The 22,240-nt window shown below is 38.2% G+C and overlaps 3 protein-coding genes across 3 annotated transcripts in view; 2 read left to right on the forward strand and 1 right to left on the reverse strand.

Annotated features, from left to right (window-relative positions):
- The window catches only part of LOC147856616 (cytochrome b6f complex subunit (petM)), a 36,174-nt gene extending 27,468 nt beyond the window's left edge, over positions 1–8,706 (reverse strand). Inside the window, exon 1 of the mRNA XM_087329187.1 lies at positions 8,685–8,706. The gene's annotated coding sequence lies outside the window, so the exon portion shown is untranslated. The remainder of the gene's footprint in view (positions 1–8,684) is intronic.
- Positions 1,812–5,400, forward strand: LOC147856621 (pentatricopeptide repeat-containing protein At1g15510, chloroplastic-like). Its single transcript, XM_087329339.1, has 2 exons — positions 1,812–1,940; positions 2,014–5,400. Exon 2 carries the CDS (start codon positions 2,072–2,074, stop codon positions 4,010–4,012), a length of 1,941 nt encoding a protein of 646 aa, XP_087185465.1. The 5' UTR covers positions 1,812–1,940; positions 2,014–2,071; the 3' UTR covers positions 4,013–5,400.
- Positions 8,658–20,866, forward strand: LOC147856622 (uncharacterized). The gene is made up of 27 exons (XM_087329186.1): positions 8,658–8,832; positions 9,172–9,451; positions 10,234–10,337; positions 10,600–10,716; positions 10,801–10,947; positions 11,052–11,680; positions 11,780–11,901; positions 11,983–12,077; positions 13,514–13,754; positions 13,829–13,892; positions 14,480–14,628; positions 14,715–14,785; positions 14,919–15,092; positions 15,184–15,255; positions 15,345–15,446; positions 15,539–15,628; positions 15,871–15,946; positions 16,040–16,136; positions 16,224–16,293; positions 16,404–16,583; positions 18,339–18,461; positions 18,547–18,630; positions 18,711–18,895; positions 18,996–19,134; positions 19,239–19,298; positions 19,379–19,495; positions 19,992–20,866. The coding sequence occupies exons 1-27, from the start codon at positions 8,740–8,742 to the stop codon at positions 20,103–20,105; spliced, it is 3,795 nt and encodes a 1,264-aa protein (XP_087185312.1). The 5' UTR covers positions 8,658–8,739; the 3' UTR covers positions 20,106–20,866.
- The last annotated feature ends 1,374 nt before the right edge of the window (positions 20,867–22,240 follow it).

A 22,240-nucleotide genomic window follows, 5' to 3' on the forward strand; every position in this document is an offset into this window, starting at 1 on the left:
TGATGAGAAGGTCAAAGATGTATCTCTATCCGATATCAATGACCATGAGTCGAATCTCATTGATAGGCATGAAAGCCACCTACATTCCATATGATAAGAGCATTATATATGTCTTCTATGGAAATGAGTGGTGCATCAAATACACAAGGTCTACCAACTTTGGTCCAAAGTTTATGTTCAAACCATCGATTTTGAGATTCTAGTCAATTGAATGATCATCCACAACCTAATGCGCTTACTATGGAAGTGCCCAATGTACAAGGATAAATTTGAGAATAACATTATATTTGAAATTTAAGAATTGTGGGGCCAATCCTAAAGTTGAGAGCTAAAGAGAAAGATAAATGGATCGACAATGTGTGTTGAAGGAAAAACACTCCAATAAAGTATGATACTCTGAAGAACTTGTTTAGGGAACAATATGCAAAGTCAAACGAGTCTACTTTACAGCAAAGAGAATGTGAGCTAAATTGTATGGAAGCAACGTTGTAGATGGTGGACAAAGCATTGGGCCAAAGATTCAACCCCACCACTCATATATATATATATAATATATATATGTATATATATATATGTATGTATGTATGTATATATGTATGTATGTATATATGTATGTATGTATGTATGTATGTATGTATGTATGTATATGTATATATGAGTGGTAGTTGTGATTCCCTTTTGAGAGTTGATTGCAATTTCCTCTTTGAGTGTTCAATACAATGTTTGGTCAATGCAATTTGTGTATAAAGTATTTGGATATCTTTGTGATATCACACAACAAGACGAGAGTAGATGACTCTGGACTATAAACTTTCACAAAAAGTCACAATGGGCATTCATCCCCTCAACAATGTCACAAATTATGTGCAAAATTGTGGTTGTTTTCAATTCAACAATTTCACTTGTGATAAACCATGCTTTCAAAATACAAATGACACCATAGTTTGGCAGGAATATGCACATATCACAATTGTTATTGAAGTTAAACTTTTAATTTGAATGTTATGAATATTTTGTTTATTCACTAAAGTGATAAACAATCACTAATTCTTGCTATAGGGCAAGTAAGAAGTCTTATTGAATGGACTAGTTTAATTTTGGTATATGCTCAAAATGAAGAAACCATACAGAAAACACTTAACACTATGATGGTTTCAAATATCGTCTCATGGAATGGACTAGTTTAATTTCGGGATATGCACGAAATGGAGAAACTGTACAGAAAACATTTAGCACTATGATGGTTTCAAATATCATCTCATGGAATGGACTAGTTTAATTTCGGGATAGGCTTGAAATGGAGAAACTGTACAGAAAACATATAACACTATGATGTTTTCAAAGATCGTCTCATGGATATGTTGAGGAAGTGTTGTATTAGTTTTGAACAAATGCAATACAACATATGTATTGTATACTGTTTACTTTAATTTTAATACCAATGGAGGATATTTTTTATGGAAAAAATAAAAAACAATCACTAATTCTTAATACTTGATCCAAGTATGATCCAAGACACCCATATCCATATTTGTCATAGTGAAAGGTACACAAATATGAGAGGAACTTAAATTTGATAAACATCTTAGGCAATAGATTTATATAGAGGCAGAGAAATTACGATAGCTGATGAAGGGCATTTGGGGAGATAACCAAAACTTGGGGGCAATTTTGGTGATAAAGAAAGAAAATCAGAGGGGGACGGGCGGGGGTATTTGGCTGGCGTTTACCCTCCACCTATCAGTTGCTTCCTGCCATGCTCTCTGATCTTCATATATTTCCAGGACGTTTTGCTACACTTCCATCACCGCGGAACACTGCATCTTCCCATGGCCTCATCAATACAGAAACAGGCGTGCAACCGTCATGGATCCGTAGCTGCTATTATGACCCCCCACATAATTCCATCAAACACAATATTAAAGAGATTTACCCCACAGGTAATCTTATTGCCGATGATGATATGGTGTTTCATGATCAAATTAGGGTCTTGGATCTGATAAAGTCGTGCAGGAAAAAAAAGAACATACACAAGGCACGCCAGATACATGCTGATGTTCTCAAGAAACGCATGATTCCAAAGGATGTTTATATTGTGAATGCCCTCATTACCACATATGCCAAATGTGGTGCACTTCAAGAAGCACGAGAAGTATTTGAACAAATTCCATTGCGGAATATTGTGTCTTGGAATGCCCTCATATCTGGATATGTCCAGAATGGTTTTGGTTATGAAGCATTGAGATGTTTCGGACAGATGAAAGATGCAGGAATATTTCCGAATGCAGTAACTTATACATGCATTTTGAAAGCTTGTGGCATCGTGGGGTCTCTAGAGATTGGAAAAGATATAGAAGCTGATGTTAGAGAGAAAGGATTATTGGATAGAGATGTCGTGCTTGGAACTGCATTGGTGGATATGTATTGCAAATGCGGTGCATTAGGAAAAGCACAAGAAGTGTTTGGACATCTTCGGGATCGGAATGTTGTGACATGGAACGCATTGATTGGTGGATATGCCCAGAATGGGTTCGCTGATGAAGCATTGAAATACTTCAGACAAATGAAAGATTTGGGAGTTTGTCCGAATGCGATAACTTATATTTGCATTTTCAAAGCTTGCAGCATCCTGGGGTCTCTATCAGTTGGGGAAGAAATCCATGGCGAGGTTCGGAAGAGAGGACTCGTGGAGAAAGATGTCATGCTTGGGAATGCATTAGTGGACATGTATGCCAAGTGTGGTGTACTAGAAAAAGCACTGGACGTGTTTGAACAACTTCCATTGCAGACAATTGTGTCTTGGAATGCCTTGATTTCTGGATACATACAAAATGGACTCGGTGATGAAGCATTAAAATGCTTCAAAGAAATGAAAGATGCAGGAGTCTCTCCAAATGCAGTAACTTATGCCTGCATTCTTAAAGCATGTGGTATTGTGGGATCTCTTGAGATTGGGAAAGATATAGATGTGGAGGTTAGGAATCAAGGGATCTTGGAGGAAGATGTGGTACTTGGCACTGCGTTCATGGACATGTATGCCAAGTGTGGTGTGCTAGAGAAAGTACGTGGAGTCTTTGAGCAACTTCCATTGCGAGATGTTGTAGCTTGGAATGTTTTAATTTCTGGGTATGCTCAGTTAAGTCAAGTTAATGTGGCTTTGGATTTGTATAGTCAAATGAAGGCTGAAGAGGTGGTGCCGAATTCAGCAACGTTTGTTATTTTGCTAAATGCATGTTGTCATTCAGGTCTAATGAAAGAGGGTGAAAAGTTGTTCGATGAAATGCACACTATCTATGTTTTAACTCCAACCTTAGAACATTATACATGTATGATTGATCTATTTGGCCGGGTGGGAAGCTTTGATAAGTTGATATCCTTGGTTAAGCAGGTTCACCATTCAAGGTATCTTCCACTATTCCATAGTATATTGAGTTCTTGCAGACAATGGCGGAACGTGATACTTGGGAGATGGGCATTTGAGCAAACCATACAGCTTGATGAAAAGTCTGCTGCTGCATATGTCAACATGAGAAACATATATGCAGCATCTGGAATGCCAACAGAGGCGGATAGAATCGAGGCATTGAGAGTGAAAAAAACAATGTCGAATAAACCAAGAAGTCGGTGGACTGATGCCAATGGGAATGCACATTCTTTTTTTGTAGATAAGGAGGGCCATCCTCAATGTGCACATATATATGCAAAGATGGAGGAGATCCACCAGAAACTAGCACAGGAAGGCTATTTCCGAGGTTTGCATTGTACTAATTCTGATGATAAAAACGAGTTTGTTTCATGTGTCCTGGGTGTGAAGATGGCAATTGCTTGTGTACTGATTAATACACCCAATGGTATGTCTATGCATGTGACCACGAACATGAGGATTTGTGATGCCTGCCATTCCTTCATCTCTCTTCTCTCAATGACTGAGAAGCGAATGATTCATGTGAAGGATGCCAACCGCATTCACAGTTTTGAGAATGGAAATTGTATATGCGATGATTGCAATTGATCCATGATGTTTGAAATGTCTCTCAACTATTCTAAGGACATTTTCTTTGAAATGTCCCAAGTGAATAACAATGTCGTTAGACCTTAATAAACAAGTGATCATGTATATTAGACAATTTGTGCTACTGCTATATGTAAAGTAAATGTAGAACCAGTTTGCTTCTATAGAGTTGAAAGTCAGGTATACAGGAGAAGATTAAGTTGATGACATATTTAAGTGGTCCAATAGCATGCACCTCCATGAATGCTATTTACTATTCTTTGGAATCAAGCTCCAAATAAGATGGAGAGTGGTCATGGCAGTGTTGCTGTTGTATGAAATGAATATTGTCATTGATAAAGAGGTAAAAACAGTAATCATATCAATTGGAGTTAACTGGTATCTAGTTACGATGGTGATATTGCAGATTTAGAAGAGATGGAAACATATGGTGAAATGTGAAGGCAGTAATGGTGATACTATCTCATCAACTGTACGACATATGCGAAGACCCAAAATCATTAATAAATGAGGGGTAATGTAAAATTAATCTCCTTGAATATTTGGAATTTGAACAGTCAAGAACTAACATATGTGTAAAGAAGTTTTGTATGAGGACAATGCAGCAAGACGAATATTTGCGGAATCCATATTTTGATGTCTTTTGGCAAGGAAGTCATTATGACCCCCTGTGGATGTGATCTATATAGATACAATCAGCAAGAAAATGTGTATTGTTTTATTTGGAAGAACACCAAGAAAGCATTAAACAAGTTTATTTGGCACAAACACGTATATATAGTACATATTGAATGACGTGTTTAGAGAATCCTTTTCTCAATGAATTTGGGCCTCAAATGTCGTAAGTTTACACGCATTAATGATACATACAACCCAAGTTGTAGTTCTATAAGGGAGAGATGGAGTGATTTTTGAGATTGTTTACAAGCATGAAGTGCATAACTAATATGTACGAGTAATGGTGATTGAAATGCGGTGTAATGACACGATGACAAAGTTTAACAAGTGCATTTGAGTGTCCCTGTGTTGCCTTATAGTACTCACAGTCTCCTTTGACGTTGACATTCCTTTGCTCACACTATATTGACTCCTTGGGATGTTGTTAATGGAGCAAAGTTGGTGGCCTGCAACTACTATCCTTTCATCCTGCATGCTAATGTAAGGGCTGATTCCCTATGCTTTTGAAACTCGAGCATCACTTTGCCAAATTGTCCTAGTCAACCTTCTCCATCATTTGTCAAATGGTGGCGGAGTGTGTGTAGAGGGTAGCATAGTTACTTACCTACACACAAAATGTTCCTTGTTTTTTATCTATCTTTCACATAATTTACAAAATCTTTCAACTATAGGTATGTGAAGTACTCATTTGACCTCGATCTCTAATTGTTGAGAGGAAACTCTAAGTTGGCCTATTTGTTTGCGAGCGCAATGTCCATGTACCTAGATCTCTATATGACTCCATCTTTTGAAAAGTTCATGAAATGATCTTTGTAGTAGGGAACTTTGGGGGAAGTGGCTCCCTTGATGTTGGCCAAGTCTTTTGGGTATAAGCTACCATAGGTCTTGTTGGATGTACCTTGTTCCCTTCATTATTTGCGAGAGGTGTACAATGTCAAAAGGTCACACAATCTTGATGTCAAGGCAATTGATGTTGTGTACCAATTCATTGGTTGTGAGTATCGTGATCTTTCTTTGTGTTTTGATGTTGCCATTTGCTTCGATGTTTCAAGTTCCTTGTGTATAATTCTTTGAAGTGACGAAGTTTAAATTTGGTCGATGACATTCATGTTTTGGAATAATGCTTCTAAAATGGTGGGGGGTATTTTCAATTAAGCACACATGATCTGATTGGGGTGGATGCATTGCTACACATAATCCATGCCAAAATCATAAGTGGTGGATGCTTTATTTGTATCCACATATACATGGGGAGGCATGGATTACATATGTGTGCATTGTACATGAGGGAAAGGGTGATCATGGTGTTGAATAACCAAAGTTTGGTATGGAGCTCTTGGAAGTATCCTTGGGGGCTTTATCATTCTATGTTATGTGTGAAACACAACATTCTAGCATGCCAAGAGTTGTATATCCTCGAGTGGGTTGATCTTTGGCAGGTTGGGAACATAGAAAAGTTCCCAATTGTGCTTGTGAATGTAGCTCCTATATATACATAGGAACCTGTTACTTCAACTTACCCTCCTAATATGGGCGAGGATGACGCATCAAGATTGGGCATGGATTTGTTCAAGACCATGGCATTACTCTTGCCTGGGTTTAATTGATCCCTTCTTTGTGACAATACCTATAGGGCATTGAGATGTCGTCGTCAACCTATTCAGAAGAGTCCAAAGGAAGCACCATAGTGCACGACGAGGGCAAGGGAGTTTAGGAGAGCTCAAAGGGTGTTCCCCGGGATGTGAGCATGGCATCACATTCTAAGGAAGACACTAGATTAAGAGATAAATGAGGTCATAAACAGAACGAAAGATGTGAATTAAGTATACTTAATATGTTGATTCCCTTGCATCTTCCATGTATGATGGCGTGCAACCTCGTCGTTGTAGAGTCCTAGGACCTTGTAGAAATCCACAAAGCATTCATACAATCGCTTTATGTTGTGCATTTCCTTTGTTCATCGAGCAACATATTGTAAGGGTGTGGTGGTTGGTGCAAAAGGCCTTGCTAAATCCCCCTTGGTTAGGGGTTTATATCTCTTCAACCTCAACATTAAGTGTTGAGTTCCACAACACCACTACATAAAGTTTGGCAAATGTGTGGCCAATAATGATAGTATGATAAATCCGTGGTTGGAGGAGGTCCACCTATGAATAGGCACAATCGTGTGTATTGCCCATGTGTCTGGAAGTTCTTCTACCAAGGCCCTATGAACATGTGTGTAATATGCAATTGCATGTTGAGTGTTAGGGCAAAGGAAAATCACAAATTCTCATTCCTACAACAACAAGAAGGAAGTTTGCTAACCAAAGTTCAAACCTTAGCCACAAGGTACGAAAGAGAAAAATGGTTTACATGAAAGGTGAGACAAATGCAAAATTTGTCTCACATAAACCATTCTTCTCCTTTGTACCTTGTGCCATTGTAACTAGATATTGTCATCGTTCTCAACTTGCCATAGTCGAGACAAATGCAAATTTGTCATCCTTCTTTAGAATGATGAGTATCATGCTTATCCATGTGGTATTCTTAACTATTTGATCATTTCCTCATTGATGAAGGTGATGTAGTTGGAGTTCTTTGGTATAATCATAACTGGAAGGGTTGGAGTCTGACTCTTAAGTGAACATAATGTTGGTACAAGTAAGGATCCAACCCACATGTCCCCATAGGACCATGCAAAGACATCTTGGTAGTCTCCAATAAGAGTGAAGAGCTCATGTTGGAATGGTGGACCCAATGTCCCCTTCACTATTTTCACAAGTGAAAGGTCCTTAATCATGCCAAGGTTGACTTTGTGTAGCTTGGTAATCAACACCGATTGGCATACCATTAGCCCCCACTCCAAAGCAATTTGGGCCTATGCAAGAGTAGGGATTGATTTGGTCAGAGGTTTCAAGGTTGTAGCTTGCATCACTCGTGATGAGTCATTTGAAAATGTAGATGATAGGGTTGCATAACTTGTATCACATTGATCTCGAATAAAGAAATGATAGTAAGGCGATCAATTGTCTATGTAGTCCTTGAGGTGCATATCGACGATCCCTTCAAGCATATTAATGATTTCAACATGAAGGAGCTTTGATTGGTGAAGCTTCATCTTCATCTTGCTCTAGCAGACGTTGGCGTGGTCGTGTTGCCAATCGTTGTTAATACGAGTCATATCAACAATGGTTGATTTGTAGAGTCGCGGATTCTTTTGAAAGGTTTTGCAAATGGTCTTAAGTTCTTCGTGCAAAAGAAACATCCTACATATATTATAGACTATTGTAAATTTCGATTCAAGGTACAACAAATAGTTAGAATTAGTGGAACTTTTGAAGGAGTATTATGCTTTCGGCCGTATTGATTGATACACAAATTGATGTGCATGGAATGAGTGAGCATTGGAATTCGCACGAGTTATATAGTCATGAACCAATTGACAGACTCTCTCCATGGGATGAAGCAGGTTACTGAGCGATTCCCGCGCCGGAACTCGGGGCAATGTACGGAAAATGCCGAGAGCTAGCCGGTCCGCGATGAGAAGGAAGAGCAAAAGTCGGGCTGACCCTGACTTCGGCGTTGGCGTCTTGCTGCCACCGGCTGGCTACTGCATGAAGACTCATCAAAGAGATGAGATGGGATGGGATGGGATAATTAGAGAGAGAGATGGTTGGTAATTAAGAAGTGCAAAAGGGAATGAATGGATGTTAATTAAGTCTCTGTCATCTCTCTCTCTCTCTCTCTCTATACACACTCAGAGAGACAGAGAAGGAAAGGAAAGGAGAGGAGGAGGGAGGGTGAGCTTTTTTTCCTTCTTCCATCGTCAACTGAACGGAACAACGACCGGCCACACACAGACACACACAGACACACAGCGAGCAAAGGAGGATTTCCTTCTTCTTCTTCTCCGCTGGGGCTTCGGAAAGGAAACGGAAGCTTTCTTCCTCTGATCAGATCGCTCGTTTCTTTCTGTTGCACAACCCTCTCCCCCCCCATCTTCTCTACTTGAATCTGATCTGATCTGATCGATCCATTTCCAAAAGAGACCCTCCTTTTTCTTCGCCATGGTTTCCACACGACGTACTGCTTCAAAGCGATCTCCTCCGCCTCCTTCTTCATCCTCTGAGCAGCCATCCCCATCACCTAAACGAGCAAAGGTACGCGCTAAGTTTTTTTTTTCTTTTCTTTTTTTTCTGCCGTCCTCTTTATCATATCCGTGCCAAACAGTTTGTCGATGATAGAAAACGGGAACCTTCCTTCGTTTATTTTGTCCGTTTATCTGTTGGTTTCTCTGTTTATTCGTGAACTTGTTTGATTGTTAGTCTCTTTTTGTCTTCATCAAATAGTTAAACGGATTGTTGATGAGGGATGGGAAGTTGTATGAGCTTGTATATCTTGTTTGTATGTTTACCTTCTTTATTGTTAGATTTTTTGTTTGCCTATTGGATTTTTTGTTTACTTGCTTCTTTGTTTGCTTTATCGTTTTCCCTTAAAAGTTGGAGGAGAAATCTGCAGACAAAGAAGGAACGGAGCAGAATGAAGGGGAGGAGGAGATTCAACAGATTTGCACCGAAGAAACCCTAACCATAGTGGAGGACTCTGTACCGACAACAGTGACTGCAGATGTGGTGGCCAATGAGAGTTCACCTTGTACTCCCCCGAAACCAACACCCACACTTGATGAAGATATGGCCACGACTGCAGATGCTGATACTACTGCTGTAGCTGACTCTGGAAATGCTGCAGATGAAAAAGTAAAAGCATTCGAGACATCAGGTATGTTTCCCGTACCTTTTTTCTTTTAAAACGTCAATCATCATCGTCACTTAGATGTTGGTTGACTGCGAGGTTCCCCTTGGCCGTTGGAGTGTTTGCTCTACCATTGATTGCCAAGATTCTCGTTGCGATGGAGTATGTATTATATCATTGACTATATGTCATACCATCAATGGTTTTACTTAAGATTGAGTGTGCATTATACAAATATTATCAAGGTTTGACATGGAGTATATATAATCCATCAGTTGGTGAGGTATTACATATAATACAATTGATTGGCTAGGTTTTGCTTGAAATTGAGTGTATATTATACTACTGGTTGAGGAGGTTCTACTTTAACATGGATTGTATATTATACCACTGACTGGCAAGGTTTTGAATCAAGATGGGATGCATATTATACCATTGAGTGTATGTATTACCATTGACTGCCGAGTTTTACTTGATGTCATTTAACATACAATAGACCATTGATTTGAGAGGTTTTGTTCTCAATGTGGTGTGTATTTGACCATCTCTTCTCAAGGCTTTCATCAAGATGGACTATATTTCATACCGTCAAGTTTTGAATATATATTATAAGATGGATTGTTGAGGTTTCGCTCAAGATGGAAATGGAGTGTATATCATGCAATTGAATCTCAGAGTTCTTCTCGAGATGAACTGTATATTTTGCCATTTTAATTCTAGTACATATTAAACCATGGATTATTAAGGTTCTATGAGAGATAGAGATTTGGTGTTAATTATACCATTTGAGTATGTGTATGGCTATGCAGGGATCCCGGCAGTAACCAGGCAGCGGAATGCAGGAACTTGGTTCAGATTGAAGACACCTGATGTTGGAATCCCGTGGGGGAAATTGCTTTCCCAATGTAATCAGGTGAGATTTTCAATACTATCTCCATATGCATCGATGATTTAAGACATGCTCCTTGATCATTGTATGTGGCATGCTTTTGTAAATTAACAGCATGATGGTCATTGTAATTTAATTTTATATCTTGCTTTATCATCATAAATTTATTCATATCCTGCAGATCAATTCATAAATGAGTGTAATTTTGCAGCGTGGTTGATCAATGTAAATCTGTTTATATCTTGCTGATGAATTCAGTAATGAAGTTTGGATTATATCATTTCAGCATCAGCATGTGAACTTAGTAGGACATACCTTTACTATTGGACGTAGCAGGGGTTGCAACCTGCAGCTGAAGGATCAAGGAATTAGTGGGGTTCTTTGCAAGCTCAAGTTTATGCAGGTGTCTATCCCTCAAAATTTCTTTTCCAAATAGTTTTGGTAGGGTTTTCTGCAGCACCTTAATGAAAATTTGCTATATTTTCAGCATGAACAAGGTGGTGTAACTCTCTTGGAGCACACCGGAAATAGTGGCATAGTTCATGTAAATGCAAAACCCATGAAGAAGAACTGTAGCATTCTTCTGAAAGGTGGGGATGAAGTGGTCTTCTCGTCTTGCAAGCATTATTCATATGTATCCTTGACTGTGAAACCAATAGTAGATCATAGTGAGATTCAGATTTATCGACATGTGTAGCAGTGAAATATCGGTGCTCCTTAATAATTACCGTTATACAGATATTTCAACCATTATCAGGTAATTCAGTTCCCTCTGTTTCTACTCACGCTCTTCCTGCAAAAGTATTACAACTTGATGAGGCAAGAACAGGAGATCCTATGGATGTAGCAGGAGCTTCTATCCTGGCATCTCTTTCAAATTTTGCGCAGAGTACAGCATTTCATCCTAGTTTGGCACAGGCTTCTGAAGATCGGTTGAAAGCGACTGTGACTGCATTATTGCCTGCTATACCACCCCCATCTGATGTTTCAGAGGGGTCCATATCTGATATTGAAGCAGCTGGGCAACCAGGGAAAGTGTGTGCTGATCCAGGTGTTATGCCCACTGATCCGCAGAATAAGAAACCTGTGGCTGAGATGGCCATGGAGGATACTGTAATGGATGCAAGTTCCGCCCAAGGGGTTGGTGAGTGCCTAGGATCCTCGCCCCCAAAAGATCCTGAGAATGTGATATGCCCTGAACTTATAGAAGGCAATATTAAAGGAAATGATGTGGATAGAGATGGTGCTGCAGTTATTGCATCAGCAACTGCCATAAAGCGGCAAAATCTGAAAGAAGAATTTACCAGAATCATGATCAACGGTCAGGATGTTGATGTTTCATTTGATAATTTTCCGTATTTCTTGAGGTGAGTAGATTTGTTCCAATTTTCTATATAAAGATCTTCAGAATAAAATAAAACTTTACTGTATCCTGATTGCTTGCACTAAGTTGAGTGTTGTTCCAGTGAAAGCACAAAGAATGTGCTTATTACCTCTAGCTACATACATTTGAAGTGTCCGGATTTTGCCAAGTTTACAAATGACTTGCTAGCTGTCTGTCCTCGCATCCTACTTTCTGGGCCTGCAGGTTTATGAGATCAAATAAACTAAATTATTTATATAGAATGGTGTGCATTTGTTGATTGGCATGTTTATGTGCTTGTATCAGGATCGGATATTTATCAGGAGGTGCTTGTAAAGGCATTGGCGAAGCATTTTGGGGCAAGGTTGCTGATTTTCGATAGTGGTTCATTGCCAACATTGGTAAGCTAAAACATGATCTTTTGCTGCTATCAATGTTTACAACAGCACTGCTGTCCAAAAATTTGTACACCTAAAGAACATTAGCATGTTGCATTTTTCCCATTATAAGACACTTTTTCAAACTGCATCTCCCTAATTATTTTATTATTCGAAAATCGAATCTTTCTGATTTCCGCTAAAAATATTTCTTTAAATGTTGCATGAAAAATGTTTTGGCAAAAGATCTATAGGGTAGTTGTTTTTGGAATAAAACAGTGGGAAGAGTATTGGTAGAATATACCATCTAGATTTGGTTTTATATTAATGGAGTGCAATAACTCAGTTGATGCATTCAATCCTAACATAGGAGAGGGCCCATATTTTGCTTACAACATAGGTTGCAAGTGGCTATGCTACACAATCTAGGAATCGCCATTAAGCCGGCCACCTCCCTGTTGAACGGTTTTGGAGTTGCTCTCTCTGTTTTGTGGTTTTGGAGTTGCCCTGGGATTGTGGGGTTCAACACCTCCATGCACTTTATGGTTCATGAGAGCCCACTAGTTGGCTCTTTGTTATGTTTACGGGGCTGGTCGCATCCCCAAGTACTATCCTTTGTACTGGAGTAATGGAGAGGGGCCCTGGAAGTCATTCAGAAAGCAATGACTACCATGTGGGTTCTTTGATTTCTTTTGATTGGCTTTCCCTGTACATGATCTTTGGGTAGATGTGTGAGGTGGTTACTAGAGCAATCACTTCCAATCATCCATAAATTTAAGATAATTTAGTACTTTGGAACATATCCGCACATATCCTATAATCATTATATTCACTTTCTGAATCTGTAATATTTCTTGATCAGTATGAACTTGAGCACAGTAGTGTAATATAGATTCAACTGATCACTAGTATTTCTTTGATGTTTTGTACCCTTCTTTTCTCACTCAACCAACTCCAACAATTCCATTGAATTGATGCCTCCATTCCAATAACTGTTTCCATTTCCATATCATTGATCCAGAAGGTTCCTGAATTGGCTGGTTCTGAAGTCATAGGTCTTCCCATGAGCTGTTTGGGAGTTCCTTAAAAGCTTGGTGTTCCTATGCATTTGGAAAACCTGCCGTTCCCATGTCATCAGTGGGGAGAGTCACCCAGTCGTTGTGAGCTTTGAACCTCCACAATCTTTTAAACTTAATGGGCAGTGGGACCAGATTTTATGACTCTAGGTGCTGGTTTCTTAACATTACGTTCGAGGAATCGGCCCTCACTAGAAGTTAAGATTGTCGATAGTTGCAATCAGGAAATGACTAAAGTGACAAAAGAAAGTCTTTTATGTATGGAATCAATGCAATAATATATATTCACTTTCTAGGAACATGAAACATAGGAATTTTTATTGGAGATTTGACCCTGATGAATGCTGATGGGGTATCCGATCGATTGTTATTCTTATTCCACAGGGTATTGCAGCTGGAAGGGATACAGAGACAGGTAAAGACTCTGGAATGCTTGAACAAGGTACTTCTGGCAAAGAAACATTGGAAGCTTCTGAAGAGATTGTTCGAAAGGATGAATCTTCTTTTGTGGCAGATTTGAATGCTATTGTGTCACGAACTTTGCCATCGATACCTAATGTAAGCTCCAAGTTAGATATAACATCTGTTTTCACTGCATCAACTTCAAAGCGTATCTTGAAGACAGGTAACTAACTAGATTTATGTGCCTTATTTATTAGAAAAGGCCTAATCAACCTAACTAGATTTTGGTTTTTTTAGGGGATAGAGTGAAATTTATTGGTTCAAATGTTCCAAGCATGGCTTTTCAGAATTATGTGTCAAGGTGGATCCCTTATCTTGTCTAAACAATTTGCTTCATATGTTCCATTGCACATTCTATGGTATATTCTGTCTTCCTTTTGACATTACATCTCTGTTAAAGGAGTAGATGGATACAAATTTAGGCTTAGAGCTTCTCTTTTAACACTATTTGTCGGGAGTATTATCATCTGCCGTTTAAACACCACATTTTCAGAGTGGGATGCTGATCTGTTTTATGGGTCAATTACTAGACTGTTCAATCATATAGCATTGTCTGCAAGAAGTATGACATGATTTTAAATTTATTATGCAATGAGGGAAAAACACATACCTTATGACTTAATAAAGAGTATTAGCAGATTGTCTCAAACTCAAGATGTGGTCCTTCTCCTTGGCATTTGTATCAGCCTAAACATGGTTATATATTTAGTGTTTTTAATTTGTGATACGTTGGAAGAACATAGCCAAAGTTGGAAAACTGTAACAAAATCTTTTGCTTACTTTGGAGCTTTATTCTTTTGAGAATCTCTGGAGATTAAGGACAAAAGTGATTTTGCGCTATCGGCATATATTTAGGAATGTCTAATGAGTTATAACTACTGTTTGTAGTCGAGGTGCTCCCATAGGTGCTCGAGGGAAGGTTCTACTTACATTTGATGAAAATCCTGGCAAAGTTGGGGTCCGGTTTGATAGAGCTCTTGCTGATGGTAACGATTTAGGAGGACTTTGTGAGGAAGATCATGGATTTTTCTGTAATGGTCAGTGCTCCTCACAAAAATTTAAAAATATGGCTTGGTATTTCGGTTTCAACTTTTTTGCCTTTCTAACATTGATGATTGATCAGCAAATGAACTTCGGCTGGAGGGAGGGTACAGTGAGGACCTGGAGAAACTTGTAACTGATGTTCTCTTTGAGGTTTGTGTTAGTTTTTCGATTTCATAAAAAAGGATTGGCAAATGGATGATATTGAGTTTGTTCAGAGTGTGTCAAATTTTAATGATATTCCTAGAATATGGTCAATATAGATCTCATACCTGCGATATGACAGGTGGTGGCGACGGAAAACAAGAAAGGACCATTTATACTCTTTGTAAAAGAAGTAGAGAAGTCAATCATCGGGAACTTTGAGTACCATGCTGCATTCAAGGCTAAGCTTGAGAAGTTAGAGGGGGGAACTGTCGTCATTGGTTCACACACTCTGTCTGATAGTCGCAAGGAGAAGGCATGCTCACTATTAATTCTTCCTCCATGCTGCAGTTTGTGGAATTTATTATGCCAAACATATCATCTAATGTATTCTTTCATGGATACAGTCTCATCCAGGAGGTCTTGTGTTTACCAAGTTTGGCAGCAATCAAACAACACTTCTTGATCTTGCTTTTCCGGTAGTGGAGCTTCCTAAATCTGCATTTCTATTTTGAGGAAATTTTCATGTCAAGCAGTTGTATTACTTATTAGCACATGTTTTATATAGGACAATTTTGGGAGGCTACATGAACGCAACAAGGAGGCACCAAAAGCATCAAAGATGCTTTCCAAACTTTTTCCGAACAAGGTCAACCTGCAAATTCCACAGGTAATTAGGGAGATGTTTGCATGGTTTCTATTCTGGCTTCATGAGTTCTTATTTTCCAACTTATGTGTGCTGTTTATTTTGTGTGGCCACAGGATGAAAACCTTCTATCTGAATGGAAACGACAACTAGAACGAGACATTGAAACTTTGAAATCCAAAGCTAACCTGGTTCAGCTACGCACGGTATGGAATTTGCCGTCCTGATATGCAGCAATAATTTTAGAATCTAGAATATAGTGATTATCAAAATCATTGAAGACTTGTGTGCCAATAGGCCTAGAAAATACAAACAGTGATCAGATTTGTGGTAAATTTAGTTTGTGGAGTTTTTGTTACACAATGTTGACCTCATTTATGTCTCATAATCAGGCTATAAATATCTGTTTGAAAATTTACTGTGATAAGATTGTCATCGTTTTATATAGGTGCTCGCGAGAAACAATGTTGAATGTGATGATCTTTCAACTCTCTTTGTAAAGGATCAGGCACTTACAAATGAGGGTGAGTTTTCTAGTAAATTACATAGTTTAGATTGTAGACAATCGTTGGCTCATTCTTGGGAATACTAATATGTGACAAGTCATTATGCTACAGCCACTGAAAGGATTGTTGGTTGGGCAATCAGTGACCATCTAATGAATTGCCAAGATCCTGATATTAGAAACAGCAAGTTAGTTCTTTCCAAAGAAAGGTATACCAATTATGGTTGAAGATAGTCTTGTTGCTTGAATTTATGTTATTATGGAAATCACAATTGTATTTTGTTCCTTTACTTCAGCATTAGTCATGGGCTCAATATCCTGCAAGCAGTCCAAAATGAATCTCGTAGTTTAAAAAAGACACTTAAGGTATCATGCAAATCAAATAATTCTGGTGATACCTTTGTGAAAAGCGAGGAGTTTCTGGTGATACCTTTGTGAATAATCACTGAAAAGGTGGATTTACCTTTATTGGACAGGATGTTGTAACAGACAACGAATTTGAGAAGAGATTACTTTCAGAGGTTATCCCACCGAGTGATATTGGAGTAACTTTTGAGGATATCGGTGCTCTTGAGAACGTGAAGGAAACACTAAAGGAACTGGTTATGCTTCCACTGCAAAGACCAGAGCTCTTTTGTAAAGGCCAATTAACCAAGGTATGCACCAAGAAATATCCTATACTCATTCATAAATAGACATACACTACAGCCTAGAGTTCTATATACATGGTTCAATGAAAAAACATAAGCATTCAAATGCTTATCCCTTATTCATCATCACTAATTATTTCATTTGATTGGCGCATTTTTGTGATGACTACTTTTTTGGTACTGTCTTGCTAGTTCTAAAAGATTTTTGTTCATGCCAGAAGCATGAAGACCTATTTCTGTATCCTTAGTGGTTTTTAAGTTTCTTACAATAATTGGTGATCTCACATTCAGCCACTCTACGACCTCTCTTGCTTGCATAAAATATGATCTCCAGGATGAAGCATCCTGATTCACAATGCGCATACAGCAATGTACATGAGATTGAGGTTTCAATATCTTTGATCTCCTGCTGGACCACCTCTATTACCTAAATAGAATCGTCATCTGAACACTGATTTTCTGAGGGAATAATGTTTATAGGACAAGGATTTTAAAGGAACTGGAAAAACCAGGCATATAGATTCTTCTTGCATGGAAAAAGAGCTAACAAAAACAGTATTAGAAAGCATAAAATGTTTTTGATGGTTGCACAATGATTAATTGTTGATAAAGTCAGAATAAGGAAGTCTGGAACTTTGAAAGTTACGACAATGTAGGTGTCAGCCTTGTTTTTTTCATTGGGACAAATATTTGCATGCAATTCAGGCCCATTAATTGCCCACAGGAGGACTTCATTCGGTGACTTTTCCGATTTGTACTCCAGTGTTTTCAGAGCATCCTAATGGTCACACAAAATGGTCAAAACCATACAACATTTAAGACCCGTAAAATCTATGACTAGCTAAACAATCATTCGGTCATGTCACTTGTTCCATCTGTCTTTCACGACCCGATTCTGGTTTGCAAAGTGAGAAAAGTAATGTACACATTCAAAATGATGTAATTTGCAAAGTGAGAAAATATAAGTTTTCATCAGAAACTGGGGGGAAATTTCAGAAGCTAAAGACTAATAATAGGGCTACTATAGACAAATGTCTGAGTTCGGAGGTTGGAGATGCACACTTCCGGTAACACTTCCACACCATGATTTTGTGGCCAGCACCTTTCCCTAATTACCCTGATTCTTATGTTGAAACTCAAGCTATGGGTGATTTTCTTCTTCGTTAGACAAACCTAAATTAAAAAGTTTCAAAGTATACTTATGGAGCAGAACAACATATTAAAGACATCAACTATAGAAGAACAGAAAGAACAAAAGATATATTAACGTCTTTTAAGAGGCCAAAATGGCCTATAAGACCAAACAAGAGATTACATCTTAATGTTGTCTCATCTCACAGAGGGGGAGAGGGAGGGAGGGGGACGGAGATAATGAGAGAAGAGAGTCTCATGTCTCTGAATTCATAGACTCCCAATCATGAGCAGATTCACCACTGAATTAGAAAATCGTTAATGGTTAATGCACCGCAACTATTTAGGCTACGATGCAGATGCTCAGCAAGGTTCCGCCTGTTGATATAAGAGATCCAGATTTAATTGAGAATGCAGGAAATCACATCTGATGATTTCTTTTGTAATCTTTTTAATTTGGTTCATATTTCTCACGGAGACGATATTTTTATAATGCCTTCTTTAGTCTATCTTTGTTTCCTTCTTTCTTCTCCAATTTTCTATGCACAAAGAAAATAATCCTGTTGCCAGAGCAATCTACAAACAAGGTGTTTTGGACAGGGCATTTCTCACTCTGCTATATTTTTACAGCCATGCAAAGGAATTCTCTTATTTGGGCCACCTGGAACAGGAAAGACGATGCTTGCAAAAGCTGTTGCCACAGAAGCTGGCGCAAATTTTATCAATATCTCAATGTCAAGCATTGCATCCAAAGTATGGAACTTTGTATATGTGTATCTGTTGTCAGATTTACCTTGCCTTCTTCTTGTAAAGTATATTTCATGTGGAATTCGTGCAGTGGTTTGGAGAAGGCGAAAAATATGTCAAAGCAGTATTTACTCTTGCAAGCAAGATATCTCCGAGCGTGGTCTTTGTTGATGAGGTATTTAAAGATTTTTTTATCATGTCTTGGAAATAAGTGAACTGTCAATATTAAGAAAATTTCAAATTTCTACAAACCAGGTAGACAGTATGCTTGGAAGGCGAGAAAAGCCTGGTGAGCATGAGGCAATGCGGAAGATGAAAAATGAGTTTATGGCCAATTGGGACGGTCTAAGAACAAAGGATAGAGAACGTGTGCTTGTGCTTGCAGCCACAAACCGGCCCTTCGACTTAGATGAAGCAGTTATTCGCAGGCTCCCGCGGAGGTCTCTAATTTGTTTATTTTCAGTCCTCCGATCAACTTCAACTAGACATTGGAAGGGTAATGGTCCCTGATATTTGTAACTGTATTCTTTATGTTTCCAGGCTCATGGTGAACCTCCCAGATGCAGCCAATCGTGCAAAGATTTTGAAAGTTATACTTTCAAAGGAAGAAGTATCTCCAGACCTGGAGTTTGATGACATTGCTAACATGACTGATGGGTATTCTGGAAGTGATTTGAAGGTCAGTGGTTCATCAGTGTTTTTGTGAAGTTTTAAATGATATCTACTCTTATTTTCCATTGTTAAAAGTTGTAATGTCTTTTCTTCTCTTATATCTGATTGCAGAATTTGTGTGTTATGGCTGCATATCAACCAATACGAGAAATTTTAGATAAGGAAAAGAAAGTATGTCAAATTTCCATTCTGCTGATACCTGATTAACTTCTTTATTGATTCCTAAGGACTTATTTTGGGCTGTTTGTCAGGAACGGGAAATAGCAATCGCTGAGGGTCGCACCCCTCCGCCACTTATTGGAACTGCTGGGTGTCCAGTCGACATAAGGCCTCTGAACATGGATGACGTGCGACGTGCACATGAACAGGTACAAGTATCGATTAATTGATTTAGAACATTAATTTCCTCCCTCGCACTTAACAGTGAGTGTGTTTGACCATATAACATACAAGATATTAAGTGAGTTAATGTGTAACTGTGTGAACCTGTCGAGTGTGTGGTATGTATACATGGCATAGAGTTACATAGGCATACATGAGAATATGTATTAGATGGCAATATGGCTCATTTCTGTGGTGCCTTAAAGTGATTTTGTCCCCTGCTTTACTCTTACAGTGTGTTTGCCCATTTATGAATCTAGGGTAATTGCAGGGTCATTGTGTAAGTGGTTAACCTGTTGAGTGTATGGTATGTATCTGTGCATGTCTGAGAATAGCTCAGGCATACACGGGGATATGTATTTGATGGCCATATGGCTAATTTGTGGTGGCCCAGATTGATTGATTTTCATCATTCAATGAAAACATGATTGTTTCTTGTTAGATTTCAACGTTAAAAAGGTAATATTGGGCAAATTTGTGCAGGTTTGCGCGAGTGTGTCTTCTGACTCTGCCAACATGACTGAACTATTGCAATGGAATGATCTTTACGGTGAAGGAGGTTCACGGAAGAAAGCTGCATTAAGCTATTTCATGTAGAAGTGTGCCATGCTGGGTATCTAAGTTGGGGATCTTCATATGATTACATATATATGTTTAAATATGGGTGCCAAAAAGAGTATACCTATTGCATGCCATCAGAAGGCCTTTTTCCTGCACAGTAGAGGTATTCACCACTATCATCATGATCATTTGTACAGTAAGCATATGGCTTGAGCTGCCACATGATGCAAGTTTCGAGCTGAAGCTGATAATCTTTGTAGAGCTTCTCAAGAATTTTTTGTTGGTGGGAAGAGGCAGTTACGTGATTCCAATATTGAGAAATGGAAGCAAATAGGTCTAAGCAAGGATGTTGATACCTAAGCAGTTTGGTTAAAAATTAGTGATGATTGTGCTCAAGTCACCTTCATTGCTGCAACCTCAATTGAAGCTTTGTCATTCTCATCAGGTCTTCAAGTCTTTTGGTAATATGGCATACTTCTTTCATGCTGAGATTGAAGGGACTTATATTTTTATCGAGGTTTCTTTATTCAAAGCTTTTCACTCTCTTATGTGCATATTGTAGGCAGTTTTCCATTATAGGCAATGATGCTCTTGGCAGGTTAAGATCTCAAATGAGAATTTGTAATATTAGACCCTTCACTATCTATACATGGATAGTGAGAACTTTTATGTGACTTTACAGGTAAACCATGATGAAAAGAATACAGAAACATTTGTTCTTTATCATGGCAGAGTGGTAAGCTTTCCTTTTGGCAGATTGTTTACATCGCAACAATTTCACTGAGTTTCTATTCTTTGTTTCGGTTTACAATACCGGATTACCCTTTGTCTGCACTTTACATGTCAGAATATATTCTGGCAGTTAATTGGATGTGTTTATTTGTGTGTCTTAATTTTTCAAACAGCAAGTTTGCTATTATGACTTGTATGTTGAAAAGGTCATATTATTTCCTCTAATTCTTAAGAGGCACACAACTGTGATATTAGCGCATATTCAACGTTGGTCACAAATTTCAAGAGTATATCAATATCTTCATCTGCCTCTATAAAAGATATTGTGAAGGTAGATTCTATTTAATGCAGTTGTGATGGTCATTTGCGCTTCATATTTGCTAAAGTTACTATTATTTGAACATGCAAATGCCAGTTTCTACTCTTCATCTTTAATATGAGTTATTTTCTGGTCATTGTTCTCAGCTTTGGGATAGTGTGGTCCATGAAACTAACGGCCTCATGGATTTGGTCTGGATATCTCCAATTTAATTAGTCTTTTTCTTTCTTTTTCAAGAATAACAGTTCTGTTCCTGTGTAGGGTAATGTTTTCTTACTTGTAAAATGGGCTCAAGTTGCAGTATTATAGTAAACATCTAACTTCTAAGATAGGATATGCTATGTGAAAAGTGTACAATATAGAAAAATATGACTTTTAAAGAATTCACTATGTTGAAGCATTTTTGGAAATTCTGTGAATGGTTATTGTGATAATGCAGTCCATAGGTTTGAGGTATGAATGTGATACATTGAATCTAACTTGTGATGCTTAGAGTGGGCTGTAGGAAGTGATAGTGATTGTGCACCAAGGTTGTCCCATTAACATAAATAATTGGAATAATAAATTTTTGGTATGAATTTTTGCAAACTTGCTGGATGAGACAGTGATGAAATAGAATGTGCTATCTTGTGGTCTGTAATAATTTTTTGGTATATATTTTTGCTAACTTGCTGGATGGGATAGTGATGAAATAGTAGTATGTGGTATCTTGTGGTCTGTAATAATGTTTTGGTATGTATTTTTGCTAACTTGCTGGATGGGATAGTGGTGAAATAGTATGTGCTGTCTTGTGGTCTGTAGTCATCCCCATTGTATCTTGACGTCACATTCGTTTCATCTAGCTCATGCACTTTATTCTATATTAGTAAATCTAAATTTTACATGTTCAAAGGGTAGTATTCACAAAGAGGGTGGCAAAACAAATATTTTGCCGTTCAAATGGAATCACCAAACTCAAAATTTTGATGCCAAATGCAAATAGTTGTTGATGGAAGAGGACATTTTTTACATCCATGACACATGTAATACCATGAAGACATGGAAATAGCACTTCAAAACCAATGATAATTATTTCCTCATTGTGGGATATACTATGCATTACAAACGTGATATGGCTTGA

Source organism: Azolla caroliniana, unplaced genomic scaffold (assembly GCF_043228905.1).
Source record: "Azolla caroliniana isolate FFs.n. ecotype wild unplaced genomic scaffold, voAzoCaro1.0.p SCAF_13, whole genome shotgun sequence".
Lineage (NCBI taxonomy): Eukaryota > Viridiplantae > Streptophyta > Polypodiopsida > Salviniales > Salviniaceae > Azolla > Azolla caroliniana.

Excerpts from the sequence above, each read along its gene's own strand:
- LOC147856621 (XM_087329339.1), top strand. The coding sequence starts at position 2,072 with ATGATTCCAAAGGATGTTTATATTGTGAATGCCCTCATTACCACATAT.
- LOC147856622 (XM_087329186.1), top strand. The coding sequence starts at position 8,740 with ATGGTTTCCACACGACGTACTGCTTCAAAGCGATCTCCTCCGCCTCCT. Across the intron at positions 10,717-10,800 it reads GCAAGCTCAAGTTTATGCAG|CATGAACAAGGTGGTGTAAC; the intron begins GTGTCTATCCCT and ends CTATATTTTCAG. Across the intron at positions 14,786-14,918 it reads TAACTGATGTTCTCTTTGAG|GTGGTGGCGACGGAAAACAA; the intron begins GTTTGTGTTAGT and ends GCGATATGACAG.